The sequence below is a fragment of the Solanum lycopersicum genome, chromosome 7, assembly GCF_036512215.1.
Source record: "Solanum lycopersicum chromosome 7, SLM_r2.1".
Lineage (NCBI taxonomy): Eukaryota > Viridiplantae > Streptophyta > Magnoliopsida > Solanales > Solanaceae > Solanum > Solanum lycopersicum.
The window spans coordinates 7894425-7922340 of record NC_090806.1 but is presented as its reverse complement, the minus strand read 5'-3'; the positions used below and the strand labels follow the sequence as shown (position 1 = coordinate 7922340).

At 32.0% G+C, this 27916-nt stretch overlaps 2 protein-coding genes across 5 annotated transcripts; one reads left to right on the top strand and one right to left on the bottom strand.

Annotated features, from left to right (window-relative positions):
* The first annotated feature begins 628 nt into the window (after nt 1-628).
* LOC101253391 (polygalacturonase At1g48100-like) lies at nt 629-5410 on the top strand. The gene is made up of 7 exons (XM_069286720.1): nt 629-841; nt 2325-2456; nt 3247-3462; nt 4006-4050; nt 4365-4572; nt 4728-4918; nt 4994-5410. The coding sequence occupies exons 1-7, from the start codon at nt 662-664 to the stop codon at nt 5369-5371; spliced, it is 1350 nt and encodes a 449-aa protein (XP_069142821.1). The 5' UTR covers nt 629-661; the 3' UTR covers nt 5372-5410.
* Nucleotides 5411-5691: 281 nt separating this feature from the next.
* Nucleotides 5692-10186, bottom strand: PDF1A (polypeptide deformylase). 4 transcript variants are annotated; one of them, NM_001316977.1, is made up of 5 exons: nt 10107-10186; nt 7619-8116; nt 7452-7541; nt 7296-7363; nt 5692-6203 (listed from the first exon to the last, which is right to left on the bottom strand). In NM_001316977.1, the coding sequence occupies exons 2-5, from the start codon at nt 8051-8053 to the stop codon at nt 5963-5965; spliced, it is 834 nt and encodes a 277-aa protein (NP_001303906.1). In that variant the 5' UTR covers nt 8054-8116; nt 10107-10186; the 3' UTR covers nt 5692-5962. The 4 variants fall into 4 exon arrangements, with proteins under 4 accessions (NP_001303906.1, NP_001234703.1, XP_025887604.1 ...); NM_001247774.2 differs by having other exon boundaries at nt 7619-8113; XM_026031819.2 differs by having other exon boundaries at nt 5697-6203; nt 8214-10132.
* Between the last annotated feature and the right edge of the window lie 17730 nt (nt 10187-27916).

Sequence of the window (27916 nt, the reverse complement as noted above, 5' to 3'; positions counted from 1 at the left end):
ATTAAAGAGTAAAATGTTTGAAATGTATTCAAATTTTGACTAAAATTGTTGTAACGATATCGAACTTTGGAAAGGATCTTTTATCACTGCACTTTTTAATAGTGTATTTTAAAGGTATATATATGTGTCTACGTGGACATCATAAATATTGCATCGTTATAAATAATAATGTGTCCACGTGAACCCATATATACCTTTAGAATACAATATTAAATAGTGCAAGGATAAAAGATCCTCTTTAAAGTATGGTATCATTACAATAATTTGGGTCAAAATTCAGATATATTTTGAACCCTTTTCTGAAAACTGAACAATAAAAGCTTCATGTTAATTCCATTTAGCTATGGATTAGCAAAGAATGATACAAACATCAATTACGAGCTATTTAGCAACAAATTAGTTGGAAATTATCGATTAGTTCTATAGCTAATTTCGTATTTTCTAGTAGTAATATAAGAATTAATAAATAATGAACTTAATTATCCCACACTACAAGAAAGGTATATATATACGTAATACATGTTGTCACATGAATGCACAGTGCTAATTTGGTTTATCAGACATATTAAGCCTATAAATATCATCAATAGAAATAATAATAATTTAATTAAGAGAGAGAGAGAGAGAGTACATCTTTAAATCTTTCTCTCATTAAATCAAAATGTCGAGGTTTAGTACAGATCTCATGAATTTAGTTATTTTGTTGGTTTTAGTAATCTATTATAGTTTGGAGAATGCAACATGTAATGCTAGGTCACAAGAGTCAAGTATTGAGAATTTTTATGTCTTTAATGTCTTAGATTATGGTGCTAAAGGTGATGGAATCACATATGACACCAAAGTAAGATATCATACTCTATAATATTCCCTTTTGTTTTCTAATTTTAACTTTTTTTATTTTTGACAAATAAAAAAAATACAATGTTTCTTTATATCTATTATACATTCAATATATTTAGATACATAATGTTTACAAAAAAGATAGAACCTCTTTAATGAGTAAATTGATTTTGGAATCCTATCAATTAATAGGGGTAATATGGTAAATTCATATGTCTCAATTTATGTGACACATTTTGTTTTCAAAAGTCAAACATATTAAGTTTAACCAGAAATTTACGCATAAAATCTTTTTTTTAGATGAATTTTTATATTTGTAAACTTAGCTTCATAAAAATAGTATAAGTCACATTAATTGATAATCCACAATATTTCAAAATACAATACATAAATTAAGATAGAGAATATATTATTCTCTTAATCGACATATCAATATAAAACAGGACAAATTAATAAGAACCAAGAAAGTATATAGAGTACTATTATTTCACAATATTTTAGTCATGTCTTAACATACTTCTCTTACTATTAGTATTCAATTATATGTTCCTCACGTGTGAGTTATTGACTCTAATTCTTATAGTAGGTAGTAGCGACGATACGAGACTTATTACTATTCTGATATAATATTAAAGTATATAATTATGTTATATCTGAAAGTTTTATTAGAAAACATTCATCTGTTTGGTATGAAGGTTTATTATTCGTAAAAAAATATTTTCCTAAAAAATCAAATTGTTTTTTTTAAAACTTATTTTCTTGCATTCGATTAATAGTAATTTTTTTTATTTTACTAACATTTATGTATAATATATATAAAAAACATATAGAGGTGTGAGGGGATGGTTGTGGGCCTCGGGGATGGTGGGGACGGTGACGGGTGATAAGGTGTAAGGGTTGGGGGACTAATAAAACACATTGAATGTCACTTACAAAACTTGTTTTACCTTCTTTCTATTATAGCTAGAAAAAATATTTTTCAAAAATTTTATTCAACCAAACATACAAAAAAGAAATATTTTTCTCCGGACGTATACACCCTAACTTTTTGGTTTCAACACACAATAGTGAATTTTATTAGATTATTGAAAATACTAAAAGCCTAAAATAAATAGAGCCATATTTTTATTATTATGCATTTAATTATGTGAGTACTTGTTATATATATATATATTTTCTAAATATTAACTTAAATGATAATTTGATTAAATTATCCTTATTTATTTATTTTTTTATCTCAATTTATTAGTATACTTTCTTTCACCACATTAATCTTTACACATTTTCTAAAATAATTAATTATGTCATAATTTTTTCTCAAATAATAATAATAATTTTTAGTAAGCACGATAATTAAAATAGATCGAAGAGAGTAACATTTTGTTTCTTTATTTGCCACATATTCCATAATTATTTTCAAGTTAACCCTAATCCTAATTTCACCAAAGAACATGTCTGTTGCAACTTTATCATTGTCTTGGCAGGCATTTGAAGCAACATGGATTGAAGCTTGCAAAGTTGAAGGTTCAGTTATGATGGTTCCATCAGATTATGATTTCCTAGTTGGTCCTATCACTTTTTCAGGGTCACATTGTGAGAAAAACATTGTTTTCCAGGTATATACATTCAGTCCACTAATATTTTTGTAAGTTTAATTGAAGGGGTAACTCCCCTAAGTTTCACTAGTCGAGAAGCTAATTACTTAGATACATTTTAGTTTGCAATATTACGAATTTTATCAGATTTTGGTATTATTCAGATACTTCTAGATATAATTTGCTCAAGATACACTGTATCCAAATGAATTTGCATATATCTGAAATACATAGAAAAATCTCGCTCGCCACTCTCATATGTATCTGATATCTCATATACATCCAAATCACATCACATACATACAATACATGTATCTACTGTGATTCACATGTATTTAGTGTGAATCACATATATTTGAAATATATAGACAAATCTCGCTTGCCTCTCTCCCTATTTCAATGTATTTGATAGCAAAAAATATGTATCTAAGTGTATAAAACACGTATCTAGATATATCTGCCATAAAACTATTAAGTAGTGATATAGAATGTAACTAGTTCAAACTATAAGGAGAATTAGTAAATATGATAAGAATATTTTGTAATTAGATAGTCTCTCCTTAATTCAGTCACTCTTGCAAATTACCTCCTTCGTTTATTCTTACTCGTCTACTATATTAAAAATATTTTTTTTATTTTTACTTTTTTGTTTTAGCGCATCAAGGGAAAAATATTTTATCTGTTTTATCTTTAAAATTAACTATCTATTCCCCAAAATCATTTTTCAAAAAACTTTTGAAATGCTAATAGTCATGAGAATTATAAAAAATATGTATGCACTTCATATCTCTCTCTTTATTTTTTTGAATAGTTGGATGGGAGAATTATAGCACCAACAAACCCTAAAGTGTGGGGTGTATTACAATGGCTTGAATTCTCAAAGCTAAATGGAATATATGTTAAGGGAAAAGGCATTATTGATGGCCAAGGATCAGTCTGGTGGAAAAATACTCCTTTATTAATTGAAGAATATGAAGGTGATTATTATTCAGAGGAGCAAGATGATTATGCTCCAAAAATTGCTTTGGTAATAATTACTTATTCATCTATCTACTTATCATACTTTGCCTATCCCTTTCCTTTCTTTCTTGGAGTTTGAGAGAGAGTTATAATATTGGAAACATTCCGTAAATATACGACTTAACATATCTCTAAAAAATTTTATAATTTACAAAAATCTCGTCTTAAATATATTTTTATTTCCTCTCAGATAAATCTTTCCCATTAAGTATTGTATCAGACAACCAAGCAATCTATCTGAGTGCAATGAAAAATCTATTTTTTTTGTTATTGAAAAAAGTTTATTGTGATCAAGTAAAAATCAATCGATCAAAGTCATATTTTCTAAGACCCTTCTCCTTGTTCAACTAGCAATTTCTTTTAATTTATTCCATGTAGAAACAAGCCTCATTTATATCTATTCATAAAATAGTTGACTAAATTGTTCTACAAGTTAATCTTTTGATGTTAGTAAATCAACACCCTACATTCATATCAACCAAATGTTAATTCTAACTAATAGTAATTGTTATTATTCATTCCTTGACTGTTTATATTGGTGCCTGGACAGATAACTAGCAAATCAAAAGGAAAAATGCCCAGAACAAGACCAGCAGTAAGTACCATTTACTAAATTATCACTATTTTCCCCACTGAAAAATGATAAAAATGTTGTTTATTCCCATAGATATTTTCATTGAATAGATGGAAAAAAGAAAAAAATAGTAATGTTTTCTTAAGTAAAGATTAGGAAGTTTCTCACTACTTCAGTGAAAATCTACATCCCACTGTTCATTTTCCCAGTGAGCCGGTTAGCCCAAAAATAATGGAAAAACCATGTTAAATAACACAATTACCTACATGAAATCCCTTACTCATTAAGTGGATTTTATTCTTATTTTATACTTTTGGTGCAATTTTATGTGGCAGGCACTGAAGTTCCATGGAAGTTTCAATGTAGTTGTAACAGGCATAACAATCCAAAACAGTCCCAAAGCACATCTCAAGTTTGATCATTGTGTGGCTGTTCAAGTTTATGGGATAACAGTTTCATCCCCTGGAGATAGCCCAAATACTGATGGAATTCACCTTCACAACTCACAAAATGTTGTCATTAACAGCAGTGATATTGCTTGTGGTAATAATTTGATCAATTACTCTTTGAAAGATATATAACATAATCTATATTTCTCTAGCAATTACAACAATAGTGGGCTTAGCTCTTTACGCTAGAGAGATTTCGAGACTTTTCTTTTTGTGATTTTGAAGTGAAAACTGTAACACATTATGCAGGAGATGACTGTATATCTATACAAACAGGAAGTTCAGCTGTGTTCATTCATGATGTGAATTGTGGACCTGGACATGGATTCAGCATAGGAGGGCTAGGAAAAGACAACACAAAAGCCTGTGTTTCTAATATAACAGTTCAGGATTCAACACTACAAAACACTATGACTGGTGTAAGAATCAAAACATGGCAGGTATAACTAATGAAACATTTGTTGAATCCATCAATTGAGATCACCTTGATGTTCACAGGATGTCAATATTTTCAGGGAGGCTCAGGCTCAGTTCATGGAATCACGTTCTCAAATATCCATGTCTCAGATGTGAAAATACCAATAATGATAGATCAATTCTATTGTGACAAAAGAAAATGTGGTAACCACACATCAGCAGTAGCAATATCAGGAGTTTCATATCAATCCATAGAAGGAACTTATTCATATAAACCAGTTCATTTTGCGTGTAGTGACTCTGTGCCATGCACAGGTGTTTCCCTTGCAGATATAAAGCTTAAACCTTCATTAGAAAAGAAGCATTTTTATGGACCGTATTGTTGGGAAACTTATGGAGAATTGAGAACAAACACAACCCCTCCTATTGATTGTATTCAACCTGATAAAAGAATCCCTAGTTATGATTCTTGTTGATTAAATCAAAATAAAGGATTGTACTCTCATTCAGTTGTATGAATTGTCCTATATTCGATGTTATCTTTCAGACTAGTTTTCTGTCTATGCATAGTTCTGCAAGACCTTCTTATCTACCTCCTCGAGGTAGTGGTAAGGTCTGCATACACTCTACCCTCCCCAGACAGTGTTTCACTAGGTATGTTGTTGTCATTGTTATTGTAAGACCATATTGTATGAAATAGCTACTTTTATGTATATTATTATCCAGAAGATCACAGAATAAGAGGACATTTAATTGCATATCCCTCTATAATCCCGATACCTCTCATTTTCTGCTGTGCAATAACAGTATCAACTTTGTAGTATACCATAACAGAAAGAGAAACAGTATACCATTCAAAAAAATGATCTGTGTAAACAGCTTAATGTACACACCTATTTGCTACCTCATTTCTGAATCCAAGTACTTCAATATCCCACAAGAGTCAGCGTCAGTAGCTCCTTTATTGTTTTCTAACATCACAGTTATCTGAGCAAGGGACAAATGATTCCATTTCCAAGCAAGATATTGATAATTCAGTTCACAATGAGTCGCTCGAGGTAGTGGACCTAGCACACTCCCAATTTAGGACAGCCAGCTGCAAGAGGCAAGTCCAAGTTCTCTACAGTCCTGAAGGTTCTAGGAGCCATCTTGTCAACATAAAGAGTTCCGTCTAGGTGGTCATATTCGTGCTGCAAGATGCGAGCCTGCCATCCTGAAGCATCTACTTTGATTGCTTTGCCATTTCGATCCAAACCAGTAACCTCTACCTCTAGGTGTCTTTCCACAACTGCTCTGAACCCATCAACACTGCAAACAGAAGATTAAGCAAAGAATTCATTTATATCTGTGGTTATTAACCTGATAGGACATCTAAGCAGTTTTAATCACATAATGTATCACTCTAAAGGCTAGGAATAGCCTGTCAAAGAGAAATTCAGATTCTTGTGAAAAATTGCACTTCCACATAACAGCGCCAGTAAAACTGTTCTTATAACCTATTTGGTCAAGCTTCTGGGAAGCCAAACATGCCTAGTTTCCGGATTTACATATTTGGAACATTGGCAAGCACAAAGTACTACTCTAATATCGGCAAAGCCGATTTTTGAAATCGATTAGCCAAACACAAACTGCCACTAGAAAAATTACGTTTCTGAAAAACACTTCAGAGTTCTGATAACAATTATTTTTCAAAACAAGCAGAGATTTTGGAAGCTTGATAAACAGGCTATTAATTTGCTAGGTAATTTTCTATTAAACAAGATAAACAGCTATTTCCAGTTCACTATTCAGACAAACGCAAGCAAGCAAAAATGAAAGTCAAAACAATGTACAAAACTACAAATCAATAAAGATCCTTCTTCTTAGACTATCTCCTCAATAGGCAGAGTGACATCTTCACCAACTCAATGCACCTTCAATTGCACAATAACATAGCTCATCTTTACAAAAGATAGGCCATTGTGCATATCTGAAATGATTATCAGAACAAGTTAAGGTAAACTTAATGGCTGCGACCATCGAAAACAAGAGCTCATCCTGATAATTGTTGAAAACATATGGCCTCTTGTACCTTATTTTTAATAAAAGAATTCATAAACCTTTTGACACAGTTTTGAGGCGATGATACATTTTGCTACTTTACAAAAGATAAAAAAAAAAAAAACGATCTTCCTCATACAGGCTATCAATGCTATTCACTTTCTAAATATTTCTTTGTATAAAATGATACTAATGGAGCAAATAGTTGCCTTTTTCCCGAAGTGCTGAGGCCTAGGATCTTCTAACAAAAAGCATGTTTCTATTATGAGCCCCGATGTGCTCGTAAAAAAATATACTACTGCATTTTGATAGTTCAATATGTAAAAAATTTCAAGTTAGGCTTAGTTGTTTCTGTGTTACCTCAAGCAGCCCTCGAAAAACAATGCAGTTTTATTGCCCTTCTTTTTAAGCTTTGGATTTATAATAACCTGAAAGAATAGAAGAAAACTGAATGTATTGCCACAAAATTTGGACCTCATATTTATCAAGATGACACATAAAAAACTTCACACACACCAGGAGACCAAATGGACGTCTGTCCTGTGCTTTGGTTTCATCTTTAGGAGCATAGCTTATGTACTCATTTGTGTCTTCCAGCACAATTATCTGTCACTTGCCATACAAACAAACTTAGTGAGGCAAAAAAAAAAAGTTGGACAAACTAAATGTTTTCTTTAACAAACCTTCAAAGGAATACCAATTTGAGGAGCGGCAAGACCAACTCCGGGTGCATTTCTCATAACCTTCACCATCTCCTCTATAATCTTTTGGATTCGTTCTGACCCAATCTCCTCAAGAGGAATGTCCTGAGACGGTTCATGAAGAACAGGGTCACCGGCTTTCACAATGTCAGGCATGGCTTGCTTTTTTTTCTCTCCTAAACCCAGAAACCAACCTGCCCGAGCAGTGGCAGAACTGTAATTTTTCTTGGATATTAAGTCAGTGCATACAGAAGGTCTTCCCTGCAGATTCCATTGTATGAATATTGGTCTCTGGGAGCCACGGAGTTGCATTAAGTGGGAGGTCAGAGGATTCGTTTTCTTACAAGATTTCAAGTATTTTGGAGTGAATGGAACGGAAAGAACGCGTTGTGCCAACCGTGGAAATCTCTCCATCATCAATCTCAGATGACACCACACCCGTAACACTAGTTAGAGCATCCCAGAGTATGAATGGGCCTGCTGCACACAGTTTTGTTCAAGAAAATCAGAGGGATTCACAGTAATTTACTAATTTCATATCAATAGTATAATGGTGCATACTGCCAGAACACAATACCAAGAAGAAAAACTCAGTTGAAATAGAAGTTGAACTTCTGGTCACAGAACTATTTATCGATCTTTAACAGCTGAAATATGACCCATGGAACTAGTATCTCCTCAGATTTTCGTGCATCCAGCTAGCAATCAAACAGTTCAAGGACTAGGGAGTATGACGAAAACTAGTTAGTTAAACCATAATTGCTTGATGTGTATAAGTGACTTAGCTTTAGAAAGATGATGCAGCATTGTAAAATGATAAGAGGGATTTGTATTAATTTCATATCACCTGTATAATGGTCTACTACCAGAACAAAATACAAAAAGCAAAACTCAATTGAAATAAAAGTTGAAACTTCAAGTCAATTTCAAATTTCTTATTCAAATTATAACTTTTTTCTTTGTTGGTAGAATTCCACTGATTGTCCAGTTTATTAGGGAATGATTTTTGGAGTGACAATATGTGTATCCTGGACAAATAAAATCCAATGAGGATTTGGTTCATCCTACACATACATCATGGACATCTCGCCTTTCTATCTTCTATATACATGTAGGCAACTATTGAGAGAGAAGATATACCACATAATGTCGAACAAGGAACAAACAACTGCAATATGACACCTTGAAACTACAATCCCCTCAGATTCTTGTGAATCCAGCAAGCGATCAAATAGATCAAGGAGAATGATGAAAAATAGTTATTCTGATCACAATGCTTGATGTGTGCAAGTGCCTCAGCTTTAGAAAGATGCAACATTTTAAGATGATAACATTCGAAAGAGAACAAATAGACGTAAAAAGTGATAATAATGCATTATGAAAAGATCCCGAATTTTCCTGGTAAACCACATATTTTCATTCAAAAAATCAGAAGATGCAGAATCCAAAGTTAAATACAGACTTGTGGCAGTTCTTAGTCACTTGGATTGTATAAAAGGCAAAGATATTTGACAAAATAAAAAATCCCAAATTTGAGGCATGATTCAAGAAACAAATATAATCCATGACTGCAGTGTCGCGATTCTCTTCAATGGAATTGGCAAACAAAACACAATTAAAATAATTGATACCAACAAGCACATTTATCTGATGCAGTGTAGAATCCTTCTAGTAGCCCCTCTAGCTCATTCACATTGATGTTTAGTAATGATCTTTTGATTCTAGATTCAAGAACAAAAAATCATATAACACCAAATAAGCACTTCTTTCTAACATTACTCTTCCACATATTTATCTCATTAATGTTACTTCTGTTCTTTGACTTGAACTGCAAGTTATTTCTTCGCATTCAGCTACTTTGTCAATCAAATTGTTTCTCTATCTTTACTAAAAGCAATTAATAATTTGTAAAGCTGCAACTAGACTCTACACTATCCATCCTAAAGTCTCACATCACATTGGTAAGATGCTTCTATCAGTAGTATCTATCAATAGTATCGATTCCTGCAATGCAATTAACGAATAAATGACACACCTTTTCATAGATTAAATCCAACGTCACCAACGATTTTTACATAAGCTCTTATATATTTTTATGAATACAAAGAATAATTACATAAGAGAAAATGTAAAAATTAACTAGCCCAGGTCTCTAATTCTGCACTTGTTTATAATGGGGCTGCATAGACTTGCTCCTCCATATTAACAAATTCAAAAGTTTAAACATCTAAAATATGTCACATTTCTCAAGTGTTACTAACAATATTCTTCATTTCTTTCCTTGTTGGTTGGTATTTGTATAAAGTACATATAGCAAAAACAAAATGCATATCTATATTTAGCCCAGATTACAAAAATTTTTTAAAAAATAATTAGTCACATTCTACAAAAAGATTGTGCAAAAATGAAACACAAACATTACAAAAAATTAGATTGGGGAAACATAACAACTAAAACACAGAGAAGATACCTAAAGGAAAGCAACAGTCACTCCTTGAAGAAGGGATAAAGCAAAAGAGAAAATGGCAAATGAAAGCAGATGGATGGAGAAGATGATGTTGGGCTGGGCTTAAGCAAGAGCCCACTAGTATTATTATTAGGGGAAATTTCATATATGACAAACTTATTAGATTAAATAACATTTTTTGGGTATAGTTTACCTAATTACTTTATATGGATATAGTTTAGTTATTTTAGGTATTTTTAGTTTTGTATATAATGTTTTTTTTTATTTATACAATTATATTTTAAAAAATGGTTTTTAACTGAACCTTTAAATATGCTAACAATAAATTTAGATAATGCCACAATTTTAGGGAAACGTCCCTTTTTTTAAGCTAAACGTTCAAATTCAACAAAAAAAATCTGTATATATATATGAACTTACCTTTTTTGTATATTTATATATGTACATGAATATATTAGTTAAACGTGACATTATATACAAGTTTCTAAATGACTTTTTATATACTCCAATAATATATAAAGTTAATATATACTAACTTCAATAATTTGTATATAACTACTACAATATACAAATTATAATCGCATATGATATTTTCCCATCTATATAACTAAATCCAATTACTTTGTGTACATATGTATATAAAAAAAATAATGAGCCTTTCATATACAATTCCCTACTACCAGCTATTAAAACAGACATGTACATATCAATTTTTGTATATGTATATAAACTTAATATATACTAACTTCAATAATTTGTATATAACTAATAGAATATACAAACTCTAATCATATATAAAAAAAAATTCATCTGTATAACTAAGTCCAATTACTTTTTTGTATATATATACAAAAAACAAAAATAACATAAATATGCAATATATTATATACAATTACTAAACATGCAATTATACTACATACAATACTTAAGTAATATTTTTTGTATATTGACATCTAATTAACCAAAAAATTGTATCTAACTTTGTGTTTTAATACAGTACCTCATGAATATTATGTTCTTCAGATCCGACAACTTCAGAAGCATTTTCCTCTGATTCAATGTTTACAACTTTCCTCTTTCTTCTTCCTTGTACTATTTTAATGCCTCTAGCTTTGACATTGTTAATAGCTTGTTGAACTGCCGTAGGGTCGTTTTTTTCCTTTGATCTAAGTTCTTCCATTGTTTGTTCTTGTATAACTTGATTTGATTTTCCCAATGACCCTACATCAAACCCAAAATCTTGAGTTAACCCCATTGAAAACGATGGTAAAATGTCAACAACATTGACATGCAAAGGAATACCTCTGGTAATCCTCAAAGATGAAGATGATTCATTCATTGTGTGACCAATTTTAGATCTATCAGGAACAAAAAATCGATTATTTCATCAAAATATATGGAAAAAAAATAAACAGAATACATATACAAATTTTGAATAAGTAAAAAAAAAAAGAAGAGCAAACAACTAAAATTAAGGAGTACTTACGAAATTGACTTCAACTTCGGGAGGGAATAATCTAATTTTGGACAACAATTTGAATTTCAAACTGGATAGCTGGAGTATTAAATGTAGGAGAAAAATTTGGAATGTGAAAAGGAGAGAGAAAATTGTTTTGTGTATAATTATATACAAAATTAAAAAATAATGTTTTTATACCATTGGTTATATAATAGGTTGTAGACCCATTAAATATAGCAAACAAAAATAAACTATAATTATATAAGGTAAATAAATTAAACTATACCCCTATAATATAATTAGTTATGAATGTTTGCCATCCCATGTAATTTTCCCTTATTAGAACAACTTTTATTAGGGAATCAAGTATAATTTTTGTTAATTATCAAAAACACGTCTAAACAATTTAATTTTATTTAAATTTTATGTTTAAATTATTGAGTATGTGAGAAAACATTCTACCACGATAAAAAATAAATAAATTATTTATATTAGTTAAAAACTAAAGAGTGAAGTATTATTATCTAATTTTTTTTTAAAATAATTATTTTTTAAAAAATAAAATTTAAAAATTGTTTTTCTCACCCCACTTAGTAATCCCCCCCCCCCCCCACAAAACCCCGTTCTTTTATTTTTTAAAATTCATTCTATGAAATATTATATTTTGATATTGTTAAAAAAATAAAAATCTATCCCTTGCTTCGTGGCGAAGCATTTAGCAATGCCAGCAGTCTAGTGAGCGCTGGCTGTCTGAGGACAGGTTAAGGCAGGGCCTACTGAGCTTGCTTTCTAACATTGTAACTGAAAGTCCTGCCTATTTCTCTTCTAGGCTTAGGCTTTTCGCCAACAAAGAAGTCATTCTTGACAATTTCTCATTCCTTTCCTGCCGAGCCGCCTCTCTTCGCCATTCGATGCTTCCGCCTTCCCTTTCTATAACATACCTAGGCGCCCTCCTTCACCTTTGTTTAGTCCTCTGCTTTCAATTTATTTATTTTTTACATTTTTCTCATTTTATCTTAGATGTTTACACATATTCTTAAGAATTCTTTTCTATCTGCATATCAAATATAACAAAATAAAAATTTTATTTTAAGAAAGTCTTGAGCAAGTAAATTTTTTTAGTATATATACAAAACGAGAAAAAATTGAAAACCGAGGAGGATTGTGTGGGGTGTGATGTTTTAATTAAAAAAAATTGAAAAATGAGGAGGATTAGTTTTTAACTTTAACTAATATTACTAGTTTATTTAATTTTTGTTCAGGTGAAATATTTGGTCCATGTGCAATATGACGTGATAATTTTTTTTTAAAAAAAAAGAAATAGTACACACACCATGATAAGAGTGTAGTAAAAAAGAGACGTGTGTTTTTCAAAAAATAAATGATAGTTTAGGTATGAAACTAACACTCTCATTAGTTTAAATGTGAGATTGACACTCTTAATAGTTTAAATATGAAACTAAGAAAAAAGATAGATTCAGTGTGTTGTTTATTCTATCTCAAATCAATGCTAATCATATTAAAAATAATGTAGTCTTGAAATTTATTGATCTAAGACTAAGAATCGTTGAATATGATTCAATATTAGAAATTAAAATTGGGAACAAAACATGTATATATAATAAACTAAGATAAAGTGATCATAATCAATGTTTGAAAACAAAACTATGTGGCAACTTTGGTATAGTGTAAATAAGAGAGATAATAACCAAGTTTGTGATAATTAAAAAAATATATATATTGAATATTTAAAGCAAAAAATCTCATCTTTTTAGAACCGAACTAAGCCTTTGTAGTTCGTAATTATTTTTAATCATAATTAAGGGTTTATTTATTGTGATAAAGAAAATAAAGAATGAAATAATGGAAAAAAGCATGAAATTAAGAAAACCAGAGAATGTTGTAATACATAATAAATAGGAAATTACACGTCCAAACTCTAATTCTATCTTATAATTTCATATTATGATATGATATCGCATGGACAAACGTCTACGAAATTTATTGGCGAATTCAAGTATGATAAATGTGTAAATTGTGTATAATGTACATTCTTAATTTATATATTTCATATTTAAAAACAATAATTGAAAAAGATATGTTTTGGTCTAGAGGTCATTTGCATACTTGCCTCATTATATATATATATATATATATATATATATATATATATATATATATATATATATATGTCCAATTTTGTTATAACAAATTATCATCTCTATTTTTCTAATAGAAAATTCATTAAGTGGTCTTATTTACGCAATATGAATTCAGATAGTTACACTTTTCCCTTGCAGTCCCAACCCCCAATGGGAACGGTGACATCAAATAAAAAAGGATACGAAATATTTTCTTTCAAGTGACATATATGTTTAAGCTTTTTTGATATCAAATAACATATAAATTTGTATTGAAATAATAAAATTTGGAGAATTGTTGACACTTACATTTAATATTTGTATTATATTATTGATTTAAGCATGTTAGTTTTTGGAATGGATTTTGTAAGAATATATAGTCTGAGAAACATTTTACAAGACCAGATTGCTAAGAAATATTATCTTTTCTATTTTATTATTTAGATTTTATAAATAATTTAAAGAAAATGTCTACCCTTTCCCACTAAATTACAGCTCATATTCTACCCTGTATTAAAAAAATGCCATTGAATTGGTGGGACACATTAATTTTTTTAAATGGATAAGTACATTAGATCCCCCTCGTTTAGTCATGATTGATGATGTCTACTCTAATTTCTTCCATACAATTTCTCACGATATTTTCATTTGAAAATTTGAGTTCTTTTTAAAATTATTTAGATTAATACAACTAAGTATTTAATAAATGATAATTTGTATTAATTAAATAAATGTTATATTTTTTTTTAATTTGTCTCTTTTGCCAAAAGTAAATTTTTTTTTTGGTTGACCTTTTCTTCTTCTTGTGCTTTATTCTTTTTTTTTTTTCAAAGGCCTCCTTTTATTCCAAATTAACAAAATAGTCCACAAAGCCCAATTTGAATAAGCTCATATCCACCCAGATTAGGAAATGAAACAAATAAAAAGGAAACAAAATGACAAAGAACACCAAAAGGGAAAAGTTATGCCCAAATGTTGAACCATCCCTCAGCTCCATCAAATCATCATGAGCAAGTCAATCTCTACGCAAAACTAGAGTTTCAATCATGAAACAGTCGTTCAATGACCAAGATCCCTCATGTTTAGGGCCAGTTTCACTTTATACATCAAAAGCTCTCGGTGATGTTGTCTAATTGCTTCCATCAAAGACTTCTTCGACACAATGATCTCTCAATCTTCCATAAATATGACCTTCATAACAGCCAGGATAACGACTATAAACAATGTTGATGGTCGATTCACTTTTTGCTCTATTCAATAAATTGATCCAAAAAGCTAACATCACTATTACAAAGGAAGTTCATATCAAATTAATCATCAAGAAATTTCATGTAAAAACCATCAAATTTCCCTCTTGATAGATTTAAATTTTGAACACAAACCTGAAACCTAAAACAATTGTTCATCGATTTCTATGATTAGATTGTATTAATATTGTTAATGTAGTTGGTTGTTGTAGCATCTTTAATGCCATTTTGACATTTTTGTATCCTGATGTTTGAAATCTGACTTTTATTAAAGAGTACGAGTATTCTTCCCTTTTATTGGCAATTCTTATAGACTATGAAAGATTAAAACAAAAAAAATACACCACTAAGTTAGTTAAATAATATGCTCAATTATTGTCCTTTTTATGAACATGCTCCACATAGATACATTCCTTCTCCGTTGAACTTTTTATATACTAGATCTCCAGGGAAATACTCTAAGTAACTCCCAAACTCCATCTAGCACCTTTTTCATAATTAATGAATGAATTTCTACCACCACTTGGGTCTTCTTATTATTGAAGCAAAACTCCGAGCCTGCTTTAATTACTCGTGCTTAAGCTATTAAACTTGTGTCTTCCCTATTTCTATACAAAAACCAATAACATTAAGCCCCGAGTTCTTGTAACGACCCATCCCATCGTTATTCAAAAGTCACCTCGTTCGGCATCTCAAAACATTTTGAAATACATTTCCAATTTAAATGTTGAGATTTAGCAATTGTGAATGGTAAAAGAAAAGAGAGAATATGAAAAGTGAGGGAACTACTTTGGAGGGAAAATGAAAAGTCATTTCTCCCATATCGGCAAAAGAAAGGGAAATTGTTGTCCTTATAGAAGGAAACACTTCCATTACTTCTTAACGAGCTAAGAAGAAGATGCCCCCTCGCGCCGTCATCGTCGTTCGCTCGGCCTCGGCTTCGGCAAATGATTTGATTGAAAAATTTTTTGGACAAAATTTATTTAATTAGTTTTTGTTAAATCAAATAAATCATGTTAAAATTATCTCTTATAAATTTGCAGGTAACGGTAACATTCCGAAAAGTTGTTACTCTTTTCGAAAAGTCATTACTTTTCAAAAAGTCGTTATTTTCCTAACATATACAATTTTGCGAAAATTTTTATTTTTTCCAAAAGACACAACTTTCTGGATAAAATGGGTCTGAACAGATTTCACTGAACAGACATGTTCCTTGATGAAAAGTGGCTATAAAAAGAAGTCAATTTTTGATTTTTTAAAATACTGAAAAAAATTCCTTCTCTACATTTATTTTTCTCTCAAATAAAATCAAAGTGTCGATCGACTGAGTCTGTTTGACTTGTTGCTGTTCTTAAGTTCGTTGAAGTTAAAGAAGTTTGAGGTACCACTATTTCTTTAACAGGTTTAATCCATTTTATCTTGGGAGAAATTAATCCATAACCTTGGGTACAGTGAGGGGATTAAATTTCTTAAGGATACACAGTAGTTTCTGTGGACTCGGATTAATTCTTGTATTTTCTGCTTCATCTTATTTTTGTATCTGTTCATTGGTTAACCTTATAAATAAAGGTTACTAGATTAATAATAATCTTAAGAAATTTAATAGTTTCTGTATTTGAGGTTTCTGGAGATTAAAACCTTTATGGTTTTCTACTCTGCTTGAATTTTTAAAATTCATTCGATTAACGACTAAAAAAATAAAAACTTTATCGTTAAATCAGAAACAGTTTGTGTAAAGATTTGTTCTTTACTGTTAGTATTTCAAATACTTAATTTATCTGCCATTTGTGACAAAAAAAAAGAGACTAATTCAAGTCAAACAAATGCTGGAACAGTAAGTGCCGCAACAACAACGGTTGCACATAATCGTTCAAATGCTGCCTTAGCACCGGCTGAGAAACCTGCAAAGTTTTCTGGAGTCGACTTTAAGAGATGGCAGCAAAAGATGTTCTTCTATTTCACTACGTTGAGTCTGCAGAAGTTCATTAATGAGAATGTTCCTGTTATGTCAGATGAAACTCCGGCTGATGAATGATTCTTGGTAACAGAAGCATGGACACACTCAGATTTTTTGTGTAAAAATTATATTTTGAGTGGTCTGCAAGATGATCTGTACAATGTGTACAGCAATGCCAAAACCTCAAAAGAACTCTGGGATGCTTTAGAAAAGAAGTACAAAACAGAAGATGCCGGAATGAAGAAATTCATTGTGGCAAAATTTCTGGACTATAAGATGATAGACAGTAAGACTGTTGTCACCCAAATTCAATAATTGCAGGTCATTATCCATGATCTCCTTGCTGAAGGTATAAGTTATTTAATGCCTATGTTAGAAATATTAAGTTTTCCCTTAATACTCACATAACCTTTAATGTAGGATTGATTGTGAATGAGGCTTTTCAAGTGACTGCAATTATTGAAAAGTTACCTCCATTGTGGAAGGACTTTAAAAACTACTTGAAACACAAATGCAAGGATATGACTGTTGAAGATCTCATAGTAAGGTTGAGAATCGAAGAGGATAATAAAGCTGCAGAAAAAAGGTCACGTGGTAATTCAGCAATATCTGGAGTAAATTTTGTTGAAGAAGAACCCACAAAATTAAAGAAAAGAAAGAAAGCATCTGGTCCAAAAAGCAATTCTCCTAAGAAGAAATTCAATGAAAACTACTTTAATTGTGGTAAACATGGTCATAGGGCTAATGAATGCCGAGGTCCTAAGAAGGACAAGAAAAAGAAGGATCAAGCAAACTTGGCTGAATCCAAAGGAGAAATGGACAATCTCTGTGCAATGCTTTCCGAATGTAACTTGGTTGGAAATCCAAGAGAATGGTGGATAGATTCTGGTGCCTCATGCCATGTTTGTGCCAACAAAGAATTATTTTCATCATATACTCCAGCACTTACAGATGAAAAATTGTTTATGGCAAACTCCGCTGTTGCAAAGGTGGAAGGAACTGACAAAGTCCTATTAAAGATGACATCAGGCAAGGTGATGACTTTGAATAGGGTCTCATATGTTCCAGAATTGAGAAAGAATTTAATTTCAATTCCAGTTCTGACCAAGAATGGATTTAAATGTATATTTGTTTATGATAAAGTAGTAGTAAGCAAAAATGATATGTATGTAGTAAAAGGCTACCTTAGTGATGACCTTTTCAAACTCAATTTAATTGCAGTTGATATGAATAAAGATTTTGCTTCTTCTTACATGCTTGAGTCTAAATGTTTATGGCATGAACGTTTGGGACACGTTGATAACAAAACCTTGCGAAAACTGATTAACTTAAATAATTTGCCAAAATTTGAGTGCAATAAATCAAAATGTCAAATTTGTGTTGAATCTAAGTATGCTAAGCATTCTTATAAATCTATTAAAAGGAATTCAAATCTTTTAGAATTGATTCACACTGATATTTGTGACATGAAGTCAACACCATCACGTGGTGGGAAAAAGTATTTCATAATTTTTATTGAGATTGCACTAGATATTGTTATGTCTATTTGCTAAATAGTAAGGATGAAGCAATAGATGCATTTAGACAATATAAAACTGAAGTTGAAATCAGTTAGATAAAAAGATCAAAAATGATCAGAAGTGATAGAGGTGGAGAATATGAATCTCCATTTGCAGAAATATGTTTAGAAAATGGAATAATCCATCAAACTACTGCTCCCTACACTCCTCAGTCTAATGGAATTGCAGAAAGAAAAAAATCGAACTTTAAAGAAATGATGAATGCATTACTTATAAGTTCAGGTTTACCACAACTTGTGGGGGGAAGCTATCCTTACAGCAAATCAGATACTTAACAGAGTGCCTCACTCAAAGAAAAATGTAATTCCATATGAGAAATGGAAAGGTAGAAAACCCAATTTGAAATATTTCAAAGTGTGGGGGTGTCTAGCCAAAGCCCAAGTTCCTATACCTAAGAGGGTAAAAATAGGACCTAAGACTGTGGATTGTGTATTCATTGGATATGCCACAAATAGTAAGGCATGTCGATTTTTGGTTCATAAGTCCGAACATCCGGATATTCATGATAATACGGTAATGGAATCAGATAGTGCTGAATTTTTTGAACATATCTATCCATATAAAACTAGACTTGAGTCATCTAGTGGGGGATCTAAACAACCCAGAGAAGAACCAAAAGAGAATGAATAAAATGAAGAAAGTCGAAGACGCTGTAAATGTCAAAAGACATCTACTTCATTTGGATCAGATTTTGTAACATTTGTTCTTGAAAGTGAGCCTCAAACATTCAAGGAAGCAATGTTGTCTAGCGACTCAACCTCTTGGAAGGAGGCTGTTATTAGTGAAATTGAATCAATCTTAAGCAATCATACTTGGGAGTTGGTTGATCTTCCTCCAGGGAACAAACCCTTGGATTCAAAATGGATCTTTAAAAGGAAGATGAAAGACGATGGAGCTATTGACAAATATAAAGCAAGACTTGTTGTCAAAGGTTTTAGACAAAAAGAAGGTCTTGATTATTTTGACACATACTCGCCAGTGACTAGGATTACATCAATTCGGATGTTAATTGCACTAGCTGCAGTATACGATCTTGAAATTCATCAAATGGATGTGAAAACAACCTTCTTAAATGGAGAGCTTGAAGAGGAAATTTACATAGAACAGCCTGAGGGTTTTGTAGTTCCTGGTAAAGAAAAGAAAGTGTGCAAACTTATTAAGTCACTTTATGGTCTAAAACAAGCACCAAAACAATGACATGCAAAGTTTGATAAACCATGTTGTCAAATGGATTTAAGATCAATAAATGTGATAAATGTGTTTACATTAAAGATACTCCAAATCAGGAAGTTATTTTATGCCTATATGTAGATGATATGCTTATAGTGAGCAAAGACATTGCTAATATAAAAGCTACAAAGCGTATGCTTGCTAGTAAGTTTGATATGAAAGATTTAGGAGTTGCTGATGTGATATTAGGAATTAAAATTCTTAAAACTCATAACGGTCTAGCATTGTCTCAAACTCATTATATTCAAAAGATACTTGAAAAATTCAAATTTTTGAATTTTAAAGGGGCAAAGACTCCAATTGATGTAAATCTTCATCTTGCAAAGAATAAAGGTGAAAGTCAGTCTCAATTGGACTATGCTAGCGTATTGGGAAGCTTAATGTATGTCATGAATTGTACACGACCAGACATATCTTGCGCTATCAGTAAACTGAGTCGATACACAAGTAATCCTAATCACAATCATTGGTTGGAAATGAAGAGAGTTTTGGGATACTTAGATGACACTCAAAACTATGCTTTACATTACAACAAATATCCAACCGTTCTTGAAGGATATAGTGATGCAAATTGGATTACTGGGTCAACTAAAACAAAATCCACAAGTGGATACATTTTTACTATTGGTGGAGGAGCAATATCATGGAAATCATCCAAACAAAAATGTATAGCTCGCTGTACAATGGAATCTGAATTCATTACTTTAGACAAGGCAGGTGAAGAAGCTGAATGACTCCGTAATTTCTTAGAAGATATTCCATTTTAGCCTAAACCAATGGCCCCTATATTCATTCATTGTGATAGTCAAGCTGCAATAGGAAGGGCTGGAAGCATTATGTATAACGACAAGTCTCGTCACATAAGACGAAGACATAACTCTGTGAGACAACTACTCTCTAGTGGAATTATCACAATTGACTATGTGAAGTCAAAAGATAATGTGTCTGATCCACTTACAAAAGGCCTAAATAGAGAGGGAGTTGAGAAATCATCGACGGGAATGGGACTATGGCTGAGAACAAGTCATCGTGGCGGTAACTCTACCTAGAAGACCGGAGATCCCAAGATCTTGGTTCAAGGAGATAAACAAAGTCATTGATGACGGTTCAACATTGTCAAAGGAAAAGAAAAAAAATTATTATTATTTTATGGTCCATTCTCATGATGAGACAATGTTTACTAACCAGGATAAAAACATAAGTACTTTTTAATGGTTTCTAAGTTTGATACAGGGAATATCAAATGGTGTATCTATGGGATAACACATTTAGAAATCACCTATGTAAGTGTGAAGTGTAAGCCGCTTCAAGGAGAAAATGGTAAGGTCAGCTCTTTAAGCACTTACTATCCAAGATGTGTTCATGGCTGAAACGAACAAAACAATGAGAACTAAGAACAGTTCAAGGGTTGATTGTGTGACATATGTTGTCTAGGTATACACCAAAGATCGACGATTCAAAGATATCAAATCTATAGATTGACCGAGTACATCCCATATATGTTCACTATGGAAAGTGTAAAGGGAAACCTACTTATCCAGATACGATTAACCTTTACCTACAAGACACACAAGTTTTCATACATATGTTTTAACAATAGCCTTATCCATTCATGTGGGGTATTGTTGGGATTTATCAAGTGTGAATGGGAAAAGAAAAGAGAGAATATGAAAAGTGAGGGAACTACTTTGGAGGGAAAATGATAAGTCATTTGCAAAGTGCAAATGAAAAGTTATTTCTCCCATATCGGCAAAAGAAAGGGAAATTGTTGTCCTTATAGAAGGAAACACTTCCATTACTTCTAGAAGAGCTAAGAAAAAGATGCCCCTCGCGCCATCGTCGTCGTCGCTCGCTTGGCCTCAGCTTCGGCTTTGGATTTGGCAAATGATTTGATTGATAAATTTTTTGGACAAAATTTATTTAATCAGTTTTTGTTAAATCAAATAAATCCTGTTAAAATTATCTCTTATAAATTTGCAGGTAACGGTAACATTCCGAAAAGTTGTTACTCTTTCCGAAAAGTCGTTACTTTCCAAAAAGTCGTTATTTTCCTAACAAACAAAATTTTCCGAAAAGTTGTTATTTTTTCCAAAAGACACAATTTTCTGGATAAAATGGGTCTGAACAAATTTCACTGAACAGACATGTTCCTTGCTGAAAAATGGCTATAAAAGGAAGTCAATTTTTGATTTTTTAAAATACTGAAAATTTTTCCTTCTCTACATTTATTTTTCTGTCAAATAAAATCAAAGTGTCGATCGACCGAGTCTTTGTGACTTGTTGCTATTCTTAAGTTCGTTGAAGTTAAAGAAGTTTGAGGTACTGTTATTTCTTTAACAGGTTTAATCCGTTTTATCTTGGGAGAAATTAATCCATAACCTTGGGTACAGTGAGGGGATTAAATTTCTTAAAGACACACAACAGTTTCTGTGGACTCGGATTAATTCTTGTATTTTATGTATTTTCTGCTTCATCTTATTTATGTATCTGTTCATTGGTTAACCTTATAATTAAAGGTTACTAGATTAATAACAAAATTGAGGTAACATGATGACAATTTTTAGAATTTGAATTTGACTGGGCTAACGTCACTCACCCTACATGAAGTCTCACGCTATGTCACCACTGCTTTAACACCATCATAGATTCTATATAGGGGCTGACAAAATCAAATGCTAGAGAACATGATTTCTTTTAATTTTCATTGCACTTTTCATTGGTAAAGTAGATGTTGGTTACTCCAAAAGATCTCCTAAGACACTCTAAGCTTGGGAACAATGGAGGGGAGCGGTTTAAACATAATAAGAGCCAAAACTCATGAAATTTTGCCTTACGTTCATTGGAATTCGTCCCCACGGTGCCAAATGTTCATGTTCAAAGTTCTTCAATAGTTACTAGGTGTCCATGTAAGCTAGGTTACAATGGAGTAGTTATACCTATCTTATTTGCATAATACCTTGTAAATTATTGGGAACTAGCACATATAGGCCTTTATACACAGAGTATGAATGGTTGAATATGTTGTTAGTTGTTATTTAGGGTGATAATGGGCTTGATTAGTTAATGTTGATCTTATGATGAATGTTGGGTGTTATCCTGGAATGGTAGTTGTGGCTAATCAGATTATGAGCAAGGAACACTCTAGAAGGAACCAATTCAAAGTACCTGATTGTTGTTTGCTTCCTGTTTATGTTATACTAGTTCTGGGTACGTGCGTTGCACATGTGCCCCATGCTAAGTTGGATGAAGTTGTTGTAATAATGTGTGTGTGTGTGTGTATATATATATATACACACAGAGTATATATATATATATATATATATATTAAGACAACCATATTGAAATAGATATTTAATTATCTTTTGGGAATGTTGACTTCTATGATATTACGGACGAAGAAACCACAAATATTGTGAAAGAAAAATAGCTATGGGTGTGTTTGGTATGAAGGAAAACGTTGTAGAAAATGTTTTTCAATTTTCTCATGTTTGGTTGGGACAATTTTTGGAAAATGTCTTCCAAATCAACTCATTTTTCTCAAAATTAAGGAAAAAGACTTCCATTAAAAAGTTAAGAAAAACATTTTCCAAAACTCTCATCCAACGTCAAATTACATATTTATTTTTTGAAAAACATCAATTTCTAAAAAATATTTTCAATTTCAAAATTTTATATTTTCACTCTGCCCTTCCCTGACCCCGATCATCCCTCCACCCCCTCCAAAAAAATTAAATTTGTTTTTTTAAAAATATTTTCAGTTTCAAAATTTTATTTGTTCACCCTGATTCGGACCCTCGCCTCCAAAAGGGAAAAGTTGTGCCCAAATGTTGAACCATCCCTCTGTTCCATCAATCTTCATGAGCAAGCCAATCTCTATGCAAAACTAGAGTTTCAACCATGAAATAATTGTTCAATGAAAAAGACACCTCACGTGTCGGGTCAGTTTCACCTTATATATTAAAATCTCTCGATGATGTCATGTAATTGCTTCCATCAAAGACTTTTTCGACTCGATGATCTCTCAATATTCCATAGATATAACCTTAGTAACAGCTAGGATGACGACTATAAAGAATGTTGATGACCGATTCACTATTTGATCTATCCAATAGATTGATCCAAAAAAGCTAATGCCACGGTTAGAAGGAGGTTTATATTGGATTAATCATCAAGACAATTTAGTTTAAAAAATCAAATTTCCCTCTCGATAGATTTAAATTTTGAACACAAACCTAAAACCTAAGACAATAGTTCATCGATATCTATGATTAGGTTGTATTAATATTGTTTAATGCAGCAGGTTGTTGTAGTATCATTAATGTCGTTTTGACATTTTGTATCCTGATGTTTGAAATCTGACTTTTATAAAAAAGAAGAGTATTCTTTCCTTTTATGTCACGCCCCGAGTCTATCCATTGGACGTAAATACGGGACCTAGGATCACAAGTAGCCCCATGCTAATCCTAAGTTGGCATATGATAAACATACTAAAAGATTACTGAATAAAATATAATATGCAAAAGATTAAAACCATAACTAACTGAAAGGGGGGAATACCCAATGTTGATATGAATATATAAAAGATTGAGTTTAATAACAAATGGAAGTTCAAACTCAAAACTAAAACTGAATCTAGTACTATGTTTGAAATAAGCCTCTAACTAACTAGAGATGTTGAGACATGTCCCTAGCTAACTCTAGAAAATCTGAAACTAAACAACTATAGATGTAAAAGTAACATGTCAATCGTCCTAGAAGAATGAGGACTTACCACTAGTGACCGATCTATGTGTACTCTGAGTGTTGGGCGCTTGAACGTACATCATGAGAAGATGTAACATAGAGTATGCTGTGCTTGAAAGGTACTGAGCATGCATGATAGAATAAAGCTGAATAAAACATATAATTGAACAAACAATAAAGCAAGGATATAACCTGAATATCATAGAAACATTGAGTACTAAGATAACTGAATGCAATGAACAAGTACATGACATGCTGAGACTGAAGGCTGAACTAATAACCTGGTTAATACACTAGAATTTGACTGTGGGAGCTACTAATAACCGACATAAAACCACATGAGCTAAATGTGGAATCTGATGTATACACCCCATCTAGAGGACCCAATATACCTTGTCAGTGGTATAATGGCATGGTTGTTTGATGTATACGCCCCATCGATAGGACCCAATATGCCTTGCAAGGGTATAAGGGCATGAATGTCGTGATCACTAAATATGATGCCCATAGAGGGGACTTACAAACCGAATGTCATGTAGTTATGGTACTATAAGGGTGACTAACCTAGTCCAAGTCGGTATTAAGTCCGCTCCTGATTATGTAAATAACACATTATGACTAGATTTCTATAATACTGGATTACTCAAAATACTGACATACTAACTGAGAATGCAACATTAATGTAGCGATAATGAAATAGAGCATGTATAACTGAAAAAACGACCTAGCAAGTGTAATTCATGAACTAAGCGAATCTACACAACTAGAGTTCTTAGTTTCAAGGAAGAACTAAGCAATAATTACACGAAAACATGATAATTTGATTTGGATTGTCTAATAGTTGAATCAAAACATAAATATGAAATTCTAGGGCTAAATATGATGTTGAGAATTAAGAATCTGACTAAATTCTAGGGACCTAATGGACAAAGGAACCCACTAGTGAAATATGATATACATGGTGACGAAATTCACGGAGAAATCTTTCAATTTAGGGTCTAGAATAGAAGAAAACTTGCTACATTCTTGAAAGGGTTGGGTCGTCTCTTTTCTCCTCTTTTGTTCTAGGGTTGATAAATTTTTGGTAAATAAAGGTTTTGGGTATCATTGACTAAGTTATTAGACTTATTCTAAGTAAAATGACATAGTTTAGGCATAAAACGACGAAGTTTAAGTGCCTAACACATAGGAGAAAGGACCAAAATGACCCTGGATTAATTTTGACGAAGCCCATACACAGAGGGAAAGATGGTCCATTGTTTGACCTATCAGTAGTCGTTCGGGTCTGTCCAGTCTGCCCGATAGGGCTTCACTAAAATGAGTATAACTTTTTACTCAGAGATGGAATTTTAGCAAACTCGGTGGCGTTGGAAAGATCCTTCAATTATATATTATATAATAGGTAATGTTACATCTAATTCTTTTTGTTCTGAGGGTGATGACCATTTGAAGTTGACCCAATCAATGATTTCTCTCTATCTGGCTGCTAACCTTCACCAACGGTCAGAGATACGGTCCGTATATCCAACCACGGACCATACTGGTCAATTTTGGGTGGGATTAGATACAATAGAGATTTGGTCCTTATTTATGGAACCCCACATACAGTGAGTAGTCCCACCTACGGTCCGTGGGTGGTTCCGTCAGTACTAGCACCAGTTTTTTGAAAAACTAGGATTTTTCTTTGTTTTAAGATTTGAGGTATTACATTTTACTAGCGACTCTTATAGACTATAAAATATTAACGTACCAAAAAAATACCACTAAGTTAGTTAAATAGTATGCTCACTTATTTCCCTTTCTATAAATATGCTCCATGTAGATTCATCTGTTCTCCATAGAACTTTTTATGTACTAGATCCCTAATGAAATACTCTAAGTAACTGTCAAAATTCATCTAGTACCTTCTTCATATTTAATGAATCAATTTCTACCACCACTTGAGTCTTCACATTATTGAAGCAAAACTTTGTACCCACTTTAATTACTCGTGCTTAAGCTATTAAACTTGTCTCTTTAATAAATTTCCTAGCTTCAAAATACCTCAAATTGACTTCCCTATTTCTTATACAGAAACTAATAGCATTAAGCCCTGAGTTCTTATAACAACTTATCCCATCGTTATTCAAAAGTCACCTCGTGCGAGATCTCAAATTATTTTGAAATACATTTCCAATTTAAAATTGAGGTAACATGATGACAGTTTTAGAATTTGAGTTTGTTCTGGGCTAACTTCATTTCGCCATAGCAAGAAGTCTCACACTATGACATCACTGCTGTAGTACCATTATGGTTCTATATCAGATCTAACAGAATCAGACCCTAGAAAACTCGATTTCTTTTAATATTCCTTTCACTTTTCATTGGTAAACTAGATGAAAGTTACTCCAGAAGCTCTCCTAAGACACTCTAAGCTTGGGAACAACAGAGGGGAGGGATTTCAACATAATAAGAGTCAAAACTTGTGAAATTTTGGCTAACGTTCGTTAGAATTTGCCCCCATGGTTCCAAAATTTCATGCTCAAAGTTCTTCAATTGTGGTTTTAGCTTATATTTTGTTCATTTCCGAATTTCATCTTCCAGTTTGAGGGTAAGCATTCTCCTATCTAGGTGTTAGAGTAGGTAGTTGCGCAACCCGATGGTTTGGGTCGTGCAAATTTGGTATTTGAGCCGAGGTTATCGGCCTCCCAGTACAAGAGCAAATGTCAAATAAAGTACTGAGGATTGGTGTGTTAACGTCCACATTTAATGTTCAGGGGTCTAGAAGGCATTCTAGAAAGTCATCTGACTTCATTATCCCTTTCATGTGATCTATAGCTTGTTGTATGGGTTGAGTTCGATTGGTATCTCTGAATCCCAATTGATATTTCAAAAAATTAAACTGGATTCCTTTATCATTGTTGAAGGGACTCAAGCAAGGAATGATTGGAACCGAGAAGATACAAATTGATATTTGGCTTTAAGGATCATATAAGTACAAGAACGACCAGTTTGTGGTCATTCATGATGTGATTAGAATGTAGTGGAACTAATTTGATTTAGTGCTGCAGTTTGATGATTGTTATTATGCGTCTGGTATTTCCTGAATAAATGCAAATATGTGAAGTATACTTTCTTATATGACTTGTAGTCTAAACCATATTAAGGATTAGATATTAACGTAAAAATAATTTGCTCAATGATTAAGTTGAATTATGGTTCTTTGAACATGTTTTTGATGATTTACTTATGTGGCTGATGTTTTATATGATGCAAAGTTCGTATTGTATATGATTGGGATCAATCTTGGGGTTATTTTGAGACAGTGCTGCAATTCCAAGACTAGTATTGCTAAAGGGTATTGGCAAAGAGGGAGTCGAGGAGTCTCTCAATACTTTCTTTCCTTTAAAGATGTTGTGCAAACTATTATGATTATTGCATTGAGTACTTTCAGATACTCGACTTGAGTTTTGTTTT

What these genes read in the sequence shown, in the direction of transcription:
- LOC101253391 (XM_069286720.1), top strand. Translation starts at nt 662, where the DNA reads ATGTCGAGGTTTAGTACAGATCTCATGAATTTAGTTATTTTGTTGGTT. An exon ending in GAATCACATATGACACCAAA is followed by an intron (nt 842 to 2,324) that starts GTAAGATATCAT and finishes TTGTCTTGGCAG; the next exon opens with GCATTTGAAGCAACATGGAT. An exon ending in ATGCTCCAAAAATTGCTTTG is followed by an intron (nt 3,463 to 4,005) that starts GTAATAATTACT and finishes GTGCCTGGACAG; the next exon opens with ATAACTAGCAAATCAAAAGG.
- PDF1A (NM_001316977.1), bottom strand. Translation starts at nt 8,053, where the DNA reads ATGATGGAGAGATTTCCACGGTTGGCACAACGCGTTCTTTCCGTTCCA. An exon ending in GACGTCCATTTGGTCTCCTG is followed by an intron (nt 7,364 to 7,451) that starts GTGTGTGTGAAG and finishes CTATTCTTTCAG; the next exon opens with GTTATTATAAATCCAAAGCT. An exon ending in TTTTTCGAGGGCTGCTTGAG is followed by an intron (nt 6,204 to 7,295) that starts GTAACACAGAAA and finishes TTCTGTTTGCAG; the next exon opens with TGTTGATGGGTTCAGAGCAG.